This window comes from Rhinopithecus bieti, unplaced genomic scaffold, assembly GCF_001698545.2.
Source record: "Rhinopithecus bieti isolate Rb0 unplaced genomic scaffold, ASM169854v2 scaffold_39705, whole genome shotgun sequence".
Lineage (NCBI taxonomy): Eukaryota > Metazoa > Chordata > Mammalia > Primates > Cercopithecidae > Rhinopithecus > Rhinopithecus bieti.
In genome coordinates, this window is record NW_016816813.1 from 1,089,373 (window position 1) to 1,101,215 (window position 11,843).

Below are 11,843 nucleotides of genomic sequence, written 5' to 3' on the forward strand. Positions count from 1 at the left end.
GAGCCATTATCAACAGTTTCTAGCCGACAATAAGGATTAAGATTGGCTTCTTGACAACTTAGTGATTATAATAAGAACGATACTAAAAATAAAACAGGGCTGGGAGGAGCGGCTCACGCCTGTAATCCCAGCACTTTGGGAGGCCGAGGCGGGCAGATCACCTTAGGTCAAGAGTTCAAGATCACCCTAGTCAACATGGTGAAACCCCGTCTCTACTAAAAATACAAAAAATTAGCTGGATGTGGTGGCGGGCACCTGTAATCCCAGCTACTCAGGAGGCTGAGGCAGGAGAATCACTTCAACCCGGGAGGCAGAGGTTGCAGTGAGCCGAGATCATGCCACTGCACTCCAGCCTAGGCAACAAGTGCAAAACTCTGTCTCAAAAATAGTAATTATAATAATATAATTACGTGCCAAGCACTGTTATAAACATTTTACATAGTTAACTGCTTATGCAGAAGGTATAAATGTTTTCTGTGTGATTTAACAGCTCAATTCAAAATTTCATAAGCTCCCACTACGTGCAAGGCTGAAGCATGACAAATATGAGCCAAGTAGAGAAAAGTTACACATTTTGGAACATGTGTTAAAGCATAGTACAAGGCATAGTACATAGTACACGACCCTTTTCTGCAATTCTGAAATCCAAAAGCTCTGAAAATCGAAGATTCTTTTTATAACTCACTTGGCAACAAAAATCTGACCCGGACTGATGACAGATTATTTACAGATCTTATCTCTTATAGTGTGAATATTCATATATTTGCTGTACAAATATTAATGTCTGATTATGGGGTTATACCCTACATTCCACCATGGTATAATATAATATGTAAAGCATTGTGGATCTCGAATTGATTATTTTTTGCCCTTCATTTATGAATACATACACACAAAATTGTAGTTAAACAGTTTCTATTTTAAAAGCACCACCAAACATGGCTAAAGATGGATACCGTGAGGCAACCCACTTGGGTCCCCTTTCATGCTGTGGAAGCTTTGTTCTTTTGCTCTTCACAATAAACCTTGCTACCTCTCAAAAAAAAAAGATGGATACCATGATAATTATATGACAATCATAGTTCTCATTCTCATTCTTTTATTCATTATTTAAAATCAAATAACATTAATAACATACTTCAAAAAGTTTACACTTATCCTACTTCCATTGTATGTCATCCTGAAAACAAAAAATTCTGAGAGATGATGATAATAAAACATGTTTATTCTTCCATGGAATGTATAAATTGAAACCAAATATGTGGAACCCACATTTAATAGGAGTAATTCAACACAATAACCATCAATTAGTAGTTACTGAATGTCACATAGATAAGACAATGTTTTAGGCACTAATTTTTTAAAAGACAAAAAATTGACCCAGAAATAATAACGAGGTACACTAACTTTTTTATACCTTAAAATTTTGTTTTCATTTATTTTCTACCACGATTATGTGCAGTAAGTGAACTAGATTGTATAATGATTGAAATAGATTGTCACAGCTCATCACTCATATGTCTACTTGCATCAGTCATTAGCAGTATAGAAACACCAGGTCATGCAGCAGTCCATTAAGGTTCAGGAGATTAGTTTGTTATTTTAAGATCAAGTGAAGATCAGTAGCTCAGGAAGATTTGGTGAAAACATTCAGAGTTGAGAAAGATTCTGAAGCAGAGATGGCTATTTATCAGCTGTGAAATTTCCAAGAGTTAGCTTCTGGTTGGGATTGTATCCTACCGTTTTAAAATACAAAGAATCTAAGATTAAAGCCTTTATAGGCTGGGCGTGGGGTGACTCATGCCTGTAATCTGAGCACCTTGGGAGACCGGGGTGGGAGGATGGCTTGAGGCCAGGAGTTTGAGGCTCCTACGACCTATCACTGTGCCACTGCACTCCAGCCTAGGCGAGGGAACAAGACCCTGTCTCTAAAAAACAAACAAACAAACAAACAGTAAAACCTTTATAGTCTTTCAGTTTTTTCTTTTTTCAGCTCCCCATGCTGAAAGAGGATCTTTCTGTTTTTTCTTAAAGAAAGATTACATGTTTCTTTTGCATTTCCAAGTGAAATCTTTTAGGTAGTTACTGAGAAACAAATAAGTTAGTTTATGAATGGGTCTTTAGTCTTGCGAGTTCTTCTGTGTGAGACCTAAGGAAATTATTCTTTCTTTCTTTTTTTTTTCTTTTTTTGAGACAGTCTTGCTCTGTCACCCAGGCTGTAGTGCAGTGGCTTGATCTTGGCTCACTGCAAGCTCCGCCTCCCGGGTTCACGCCATTCTCCTGCCTCAGCCTCTTGAGTAGCTGGGACTACAGGCGCCTGACACCACGCCCAGCTAATTTTTTTCCTTTTTCTTTTTCTTTTTTTTTCTGTATTTTTGGTAGAGACGGTGTTTCACTGTGTTAGCCAGGATGGTCTCGATCTCCTGACCTCGTGATCCGCCCGCCTCGGCCTCCCAAAGTTCTGGGATTACAGGTGTGAGCCACCACACCCGGCCAGGAAATTATTCAAATACAGTGCACTCTTTAAAGCTGCTTTGAAAGCTTTGTTCTTAACTGAACCAAGGGCAGTATAAAATCTGACAAAAATACTCTTAAAATGATTTTATTAATCCATAGATTCATTTTTTTAACGACGTAAAGTTGGATAAAAAGACTTTGTTCTGATAAAGTTATCTTAACAATAATATAAAAGACGGTTTTGGTTGCCACACACAAAAAGTATGGAATGCTTGAGGTTTTGGAAATCTAGAATAAACTCTCAAGTTTCCAGGCTCAGGAAATCTTGTTTGCCACTATTATGCATATAAAGGCCACATTAAAAAACATTCTGATTAAACATTTTGGCTTATACTTACTATCACATCACTACATGAACTGGGAGTGTGAATGCAGCTCAAGATGAGCAGTTTCCATCAGGGACAAGTTTACGATAAGAATTGGACTGTTTTCATTTCTTTAAAAAAAAAATCACATTTACAGCCAGGCGCTGGTGGCTCACATCTGTAATCCCAGCACTTTGGGAGGCCGAGGCAGGTGGATCACTTGAGGTCAGGAGGTGGAGACCAGCTTGGCCAACATGGTGAAACCCTGTCTCTATTCAAAATACAAAAATTAGGCCGGGTGCAGTGGCTCACACCTGTAATCCCAGCACTTTGGGAGGCTGAGGCAGGTGGATCACTTAAGGTCCGGAGTTCGCGACCAGCCTGACCAACATGGAGAAACCCCATCTCTACTAAAAAAAAAAAAAGAAAAAGAAAAAAAAATTAGTCTGGCATGATGGTGCATGCCTGTAATCCGAGCTACTCAGTAGGCTGAGGCAGGAGAATTGCTTGAACCCGGTAGGCAAAGGTTGCGGTGAGCCAAGATCGCACTATGGTACTCCAGCCTGGGCAACAAGAGCGAAACTCCGTCTCAAAAAAAAAAAAAAAAAAATAATAATAATCAGCTGGATGTGGTGGTGCATGCCTGTAATCCTAGCTTAGGATTAGTAGGCTGAGGCAGGAGAATTGTTTGAACCCAGGAGGCGGAGGTTGCAGTGAGCTGAGTTCACGCCACTGCATTCCAGCCTGGGAGACAGAACCAGACTCTGTCTCAAAAAAACAAAACCCACATTTACTTAAACTATTTAGTAATTAGCTACATCATTTACTAGTTTTAAATTTTAAGTAAAGTAACTTTAATATAAAATCAAGGATATTTGATTTCTAAGAAACTTGGTAAAAGCATTTTGCCTGGAGCAAATATTTTTACAATTTTGGCATTGTTATCCATATTCTCTATAACGATGTGTAAGCAAATAGGTCAGCTATTATATATATATAAATAAATGGATAAAGATAACTGGCTAAGGTTAGACAGATGTTTGGCAATCTTGTACAAGCACTCAGATTTTTGCAGTGATCGTTGTTCACTTTACTATTGTTTTACCATAAATAGCTCCTCTATAATATGAAAATTATTTAACCCTATTTTAGTATTTTGTGGATTCAGTTAGAACACATTTCCCCTTTTCTTGACATCCTCTCCCTCCCTCTCCCTCCCTCCACCCAATACACACACACTAAGCACAGCATGGTGAATAAGGTGCTAGGAGATGAGTTCTAGGCTTCCTTCTGTTCATGCCTTGAATTTTGGACCCTGCCTTCCTGTTTGTTTCTTCTAGTTCTTTAGCTCTGTTTTAAATCTTGGAACACATGATATCCTTCAGCCCAAATATTAGTCCCTCCTGACATTAGTATTATAAAGGGTGTCCACTGAAATTTAAATCACATTTTATGTTTTAGCTATTTAACTTTAGAAGTAGGCACAGGTGACTGTACTTTCAGCTGCTGTTAGATTTTCAGTGTTTGGGTTTATGCCATTTTGGACTGATGGGAAATTGTCATATGAGATTGAAAACTGTAACAGTAAAATGGACTACTTCACATTTTGGGGGACAAGTATTTTCTCATCTGGTTAATTATGGTTTGAATTCATGTGAAATTAAGGATATCAAGAAAATGCTGACAGTATAAATAGTGATACCTTATATAGTTATAATTTATATTCTCACCATAAGCACAATTAAAAATACATGAACTCAGAAAATGTACAAGTATTTGAAATTACAATTAAATATCTATTTCAAAGATGCACAAAAAGCACAAACGTGACTTTTGATTGGGTTAAGACTGCAGGAACGTCCCTCTCTATTATTTCCACTTCGCGGGAACAATAGCTCAAGGGTTAAAAAAAACAGAGGAAGCTGGTGCGGGGGCTCATGCCTGTAATTCCAGCACTTTGTGAAGCCGAGGCGGAGGGATCGCTTGTGCCCTGCAGTACGAGACCTATACTCTGGGCAACACAGGGAGACCCTTCTCCACAAAAAATAAAAAATTAGCCAGGCGTGGTGGCGTGTACTTGTGGTCCCAGCTAGCAGGAGGCTAAAGTGGGAGGCTCGCTCGAGACTGGGAGGTCCAGGATGCAGTGAGCTGTGATCATGCCACTGCACTCCACCCTGGTCAACAGAACGAGACCCCTTCCCCTCCCCCTCAAATAAGCTAGAGGATATGGATCAATCAAGAATTCCTACGGGTCCATGAAAACACACATCTTTTTCTACTCCCTCTGTGTAGGAATGAAAGGAAAAATCATGAGAAAACAAAACCCTCACCCGTTGTAAATATAATAGTATGCCTATGAGCAGCATATCATTCTCAAATCTGTAAAATGCTTACTCTATTTACAAAGCGTTTGTTGAATGATTCACTAGATTCTCAAAATAATTTTCCATGAAACACACTAATGGGTTATTAGCCTAATTTTACAGATAAGAAAAATGGTGCTTAGAGAGGTCAAGTGACTTACTCATGGTTAGATATTGGTAACCAAGTTTTCTGATTTCTTATCAAATATTCTTTCTACTATGCCACTTTGGTTTTCAAACAAATGAAGCAACTAAGGGTTAAGAGTAAAACCTTATGATTCCAAAAGCTTCACTTGGTACTCTTTTGTGATTAAGAAGTGTACAGGACAGAATAGAAATGTACATTATAAAATATTTGACACTATGATCAAAATATCCCTTCCAGGAGAGTTTAATCAATAAGTTAAAAGTTAGAAAACTCAAAAGTCATTTTACTGTATTAATTGATTATTCTATCTTCACTTGTACTGATGAGATTGTAAAATGCAATTTGAAGGCTAAATATATCAAACATCTAACCAATTTTCCTTGCCCAGAAAAATCTTTTCTGCATTCTTTTCGTATTGGAAATGAGGAAATTTGGAAATTTACTTGGACAAAAACGCTATTATTAAAAACATTCTATGTTTACCTATATTAATAATTTTGACAATAGTTCAAGGCAAATTGCATTTACTTTCTTTGAAAATGTCAATACATAAATAAATTTAGTTTTTCTTGTCTAAATATGAACAGTACACTGTAACAGCAAAACATTTGCTGCTGATAGGCTGGGCACAGCAGCTCATGCCTATAATCCCAGCACTTTGGAGGCTGAGGTGGGCGAATTGCTTGAGGCCAGGAGTTGGAGACCAGCCTGGGGAACATGGAGAAATCCGGTGTCTACTAAAAATACAAAAATTAGCCGGGCATGGTGACGCACATCTGCAGTTCCAGCTACTCAGGAGGCTGAGGTAAGGTACTGACAATCACCTGAACCCAGGAAGCAGAGGTTGCAGGGAGCCAAGATTGCCCCACTGCACTCCAGCTTGGGTGACAAAACAAGACCCTGTCTCAAAAAAAAAAAAAAAAAAAAAAGCAACATTTCAAACATTTGGTGAGCGGTCCTCCGTTTTTAATTTTACAAATATTTGCTTAGAATAGTTTGCTTGGATCCTTTAGATATATTTGTAAAACATAATGCATTTTTAGAAGCAATAAATTACAGAACAAAAATGAACATAAAACTTATTTTCTTGTGTTGAGGCAAAATTAAGGGAGGACAAACATTTCCAGACAATGGGGAGAAAACCTGGTACCTTATACAAGGAACTGCTATTTACGTCCTAGTCGATACTTCTGAGATTGTTTACTCTGCAGGTGAATAGTGCATATTTAAATGCATTTTGCTATTCAATATTAATTAACTCAAGAGAATGTAATTCCTAATATAATCTTTTCAATTCATTATATATTCACAAAAATCCATTTGAACTGTCAAGAAAAATGAGTAATATTGACATAGCTGGACACTAAGGTCAGCGTATGCTAACAAAGTGAGAATGGAGGTACTTTCAAGAAAAAGGTTGTCTGCTTTCCTTGACAATTTAGCAAAATACCCAATCTAGTAGTGTAACAAGTAAGCATAGCGCTCTGAATCAAATACCTTACAAAATAGTATTGGTGTGGGTTTGTAACCTTTTTAAATGCTTTTATTGCATCATTCTGCTGTTAATGTTGGTATTTATCCTGAAATGACAGCCAATCTGTTCCTGTTAGTTCTTTGGCATGTTTGAAGTCAGCAGAAGCACTCTTTCCTGGGCTTTACTGCTTCCTCAGAAGAATGCACAGTATTTGGAACAAAACCACTTTTAACCCCTTCCCAGCCATCCTGAATACAAATTTCTCCCTTTTTAATAAGTTCATATATGTCTCTTGTCAAGATTGTGAAGGATTCTTCGACATTTGTAGCATCCTTTGCTGAGGTTTCTATATACTTCATTCCACAGTCTGCTGACAGTTTTTCAGCTTCTTCCCTTGTAACTTGACGTTGTGAAGCTAAATCACATTTATGTCCCACTAGCAGGAATACAATCCGGAACGGCTGTACATACATTTTTGCTTCTTCTAGCCAATCTTTCACATGTTCAAAAGATCGTCGGTTAGTAATGTCAAATACTAAAAATCCACCAACTGAGTTGCGGTAATAAGATCGGGTTATTGATCTGAAAAATAAAGAGAAAAAAGGTTGTATAAGGACAACTTGTTCTTTTTCTTCTCCTTCCAACAATCTAGCACCATAATAACATTTGAAGATATCTTAATATGATTTAACTAGAATTTATAAATAAAATATGAGGTATCTCAAGTGAACAAAAATATTCTACAAGACTAATATGCAAGTTTCATACACTGACAGAACACGAAAGTAGTAGTTATTTTTAGATAGACAAATAAGCACTTACATGCTATGTCATCTCGTACTGTCTGATTGTTTTTGCTTTTAAAAATCTGATAGATTGTTACATCGCTGTGGTTAAGAATAAGCATATTGGAAGATTGAGTGAAGGGCACAGGTTGCACAACAAACCAGATCTTAAGAATCTCATTCGTCATAAAATTTAATGAACTCATCTATCAATTTAGGAAAAAGAAACAAGGGCTGTAGTATGGATTGAACGTCTGTGTCCCTCCCAAATTCTTATGTTGAAATGCTAACCTTAATGTGGTGGCATTAGGATTAGGAGGTGGGGCCTTTGGGGTGTAATTTAGGTCATGAGGGTGGAACCCTCATGAATGGGATCAGTGCGCTTGAAAAAAGCCCAGAGAAGGCCGGATGCGGTGGCTCACGCCTGTAATCCCACACTTTTGGAGGCCGAGGTGGGAGGATCATGAGGTCAGAAGATCGAGACCGTCCTGACTAACATGTGAAACCCCATCTGTACTAAAAATACACACACACACACAAAATTAGCCGGGCATGGTGGCGGGTGCCTGTAGTCCCAGCTACTCGGGAGGCTGAGGCAGGAGAACGGCATGAACCCGGGAGGCGGAGCTTGCAGTGAGCCGAGATCGTGCAACTGCACTTCAGCCTGGGCGACAGAGAGACACTCCGTCTCAAAAAAGAAAAAAAAAAAAAGGATACCCCAGAGAGTGCGCTAGTCCTCTTTCTTTCTACCACGTGAGGATACAAGATGGCTGTCTGCAACCCAGAAGAGGGCCCTCACTGGAACCTGACCAGGCTGGCACCATAATCTCCCTGATCATCCACTTACAGCCTCCAAAACTGTGAGAACTAAATTTCTGTTGCTTAAATCCCCATTCTGTGGTAATTTGTTACAACAGCCCAAACTCACTAAGACAGCAGACTTGTCACAGTATTAGTTACAGGTACAGTCTTGTGTTACACCTATTCAAGAAATAGGAGACTGTATGGACCTGGGATATGAATCCGAGCTGTGCTAGTGATTCTCTGTATGTCTCTCCAGATCTAGTCTCCATCCTTCTCTATGCCTGAGGAAGCTGTCCTTCACAGAAAGCTTTCCCAAACCCCCTTGCCCTCTGGCTTGCAGGGGGGTTCAGCCAACAGGAAGCATCAGCTGGAGATCAGAGAGGTCAGAGTATTTATCCCTCTCTTTGCTTCTGCTGGGCTGTGGCTTAGCAGTGGTGGTATTCCTCTGCTTCTAGTCAGGGTTTCTGTTGGGTAGACCCTTTCCTATGGCTACAGCTGTCACCACGTTCTAGTAATACCATTCTCTGTCCTCTCCTCTTCCAATCAGGTGGCTAATGGCTTCCCACTGTTGCTATCTCTGAGTGCTTCACCATCCTTTATTAGTGTCCTCGATGCTGACTATATCTCTGGAAATAGTCACTTCATTAAACTCTTCTCGGTTAACCTACAATTGTGCCATCTGTTTCCTGGCTGAATCATGAGGCAAGGTGGCAAGGCTATACTGTTTTATGTTTCTTGCCTCTCCACATGTTGTTTTATCAATCTGGAATGTCTTCTACCCCTTTTCTGTCTAAGAAACTCCTATTTCTGCTTCAGTAGTCAGCTCAATAATCATACCGTCTGAGCAGCCTTCCCTGCCACTCACCTCTCTCTTAGGTACTCTTCTTATGGTTCCTCTGAACCACTGGCATATTGCCATTATGATATGTTAATTTTCTCGATATGTTGACTGGATTTGCTGTTATGTCAATCATATTGCATGGCAAATGACAGATGCCATAAAATGTTTGTTATAGTGGAGTTTTTTTTTTTTTTTTTTTTTTGAGACGGAGTCTCACTCTCTCACCCAGGCTGGAGTGCCGTGGCACGATCTCGGCTCACTGCAACCTACGCCTCCCGGGTTCAAGCGATTCTTCTGCCTCAGCCTCCCGAGTAGCTGGGACTACAGGCGCACGCCACCACCCCCAGCTAATTTTTGTATTTTCAGTAGAGAAGGGGTTTCACCATGTTGGCCAGGATGGTCTCGATCTCTTGACCTCGTGATCCACCTGCGTCGGCCTCTCAAAGTGCTGGGATTACAGGTGTGAGTCACTGCGCTCGGCCAATATTGGATTAATTCACCTAATTGGAGAGGGAAAGTGCTAAATGTTGTATAAGCCAGAGATCCCATGCGTCTGTTTCCAGTTTGTCAATGGTTTTTTAGCAAACTCATCTGACTACACGCCTGAGGCACCAAGATCTTTGTGAATGGCCAGTGGGTTATTTGGTACCGTCATACTTTCCTACTTGTCCTCATTGCTGAAATCACAGCTCAGTTCAGTGACCTGATGCCATAAATAGCTTTGTTGTGGGAGTGCAAACCATTTTACCTCCTCTTTTTTTCTATTTCTCCTGCCTCCCTGTTTCTCCTCAGAATTCTTAGTAGAGAGATTCCCGAGTGGCTATTTTGAAAACTTTTGTCAAGGACTGTAGTATTATAGAGAAATTGAGTTTTCACCAACCCGATGCTTAGACTCTAAAATAAAAAAAGAAAAGAACTTGACAATAAGAAAAAATCTCCTACCATCTTTGGCAGGCTATGAATAATGCAGTTGCTATATTTTAACTTTGAGGCATAACTAATTTGTTATTGTTTTGTCACTCATCTTTATATGTGTGAATTTAGGCAGATGTGCAGTGTCTTAAGATAAATCTAATTATGGCTATGTTCTTAGACTGAAAACTTGAATTTACTCAGCACCAAGTCTGCATAACTTTTATCCCTCCTATCCATTTAATTTACCATTACTAGAATATTTAAAAAATGCTTTTTGTGGCTGAAAACTCAATGCTGAAATGCTTATATATTACACAGAGGCATGTTTTACACTGTAGGAAATACTATGTTTTCTTTTCTTTTCTTTTTTTTTTTTTTGAGACAGAGTTTTTGTTCTGTTGCCCAGGCTGGAATGCAATGGCATGATCTTGGCTCACTGCAACCTCTGCCTCCTAGGTTCAAGCAATTCTCCTGCCTCAGCCTCCCGAGTAGCTGGAATTACAGGCGCCCACCACCTTGCCCAGCTAATTTTTGTATTTTTAGTAGAGACGAGTTTTCACCATGTTGGCCAGACTGGTCTCGAACTCCTGACCTCAGGTGATCCACCAGCCTCAGTCTCCCAAAGTGCTGGGATTACAGGCATGAGCCACCACACCCGGCCAGGAAGTACTATCTTTTCAAAAACTTATCTTTATTTTCTTTTTAAAATAGGCAACCTTATTAACTGATTGTATTTAATTTTGAAAACACATTTAGAATACACTTGGCAAATCATCCTACAGAATAAAATTATAGCAAAGTATATATAATACACATTATAAAACAACCCTTATTAATAATTAGTTGGGAATAAAAGGACTCAGTGTAACATCTGTCATTTCTATGCAGTAACCTGATTTCTAGTTTCTGTGTGTGGGTCTGTGGGGCTTCAGATTCAAATATAGTTGTTCTGCAGGTAGTGCTTTTCCTAAAACAATTGTGCGCTGCTGCTATCAATCATCTGGGGGAAGAAGCAAGCCTTCAGATGGAAAACTTGAACTGAAAGGCAGGTCTTACAGAGGTGTGGAGGGAGCAGCTATCTTTCTCTTGACTTTCCTCCCGTAAGTTGAGACACTTAGGTCTCTAGAAGTTCTTGAAGGAATCATGAGAAGGTAGGGAACAGACACTAAAAGCACTATGTAGGGAGGCGTCCCTGTAAGGAACTCAAGAGTTGATGATGAATAACAATTCTTTTTAAGCAACACTATCTTGTAGTATGATTCTTTCTATCTATTTCCCTCTAGGATTTGAAAGTCTCCCTGAATGGGCGGGGTGCAGTGGCTTTCACCTGAGTAATCCCAGCACTTTGGGAGGCCGAGGTCAGGAATTCGAGACCAACGTGGCGAACATAGTGAAAACTCATCACTACCAAAAATACAAAAATTAGCCAGCATGGTGGCGTGCTCCCCAAAATACAAAAATTAGCCAGGCATGGTGGCGTGCTACCAAAAATACAAAAATTAGCCAGCGTGGTGGTGTGCTACCAAAAATATAAAAATTAGCCAGGTGTGGTGGCACGTGCCTGTGGTCCCAGCTACTCGGGAGGCTGAGGCAGGACAATTGCTTGAACCCAGTAGGTGGAAGTTGCAGTGAGCTGAGATCACGTCACTGCACTCCAGCCTGGGCAACAGAGACTCTGTCTCAAAAAAAAA

At 39.7% G+C, this 11,843-nt stretch overlaps 1 protein-coding gene across 1 annotated transcript; it reads right to left on the bottom strand.

Annotated features, from left to right (window-relative positions):
- Positions 1-5,840: 5,840 nt before the first annotated feature.
- On the bottom strand, positions 5,841-9,892 carry RAB39A (RAB39A, member RAS oncogene family). Its single transcript, XM_017855256.1, has 3 exons — positions 9,837-9,892; positions 9,463-9,486; positions 5,841-7,389 (listed from the first exon to the last, which is right to left on the bottom strand). The coding sequence occupies exons 1-3, from the start codon at positions 9,890-9,892 to the stop codon at positions 6,963-6,965; spliced, it is 507 nt and encodes a 168-aa protein (XP_017710745.1). The 3' UTR covers positions 5,841-6,962.
- Positions 9,893-11,843: the final 1,951 nt, after the last annotated feature.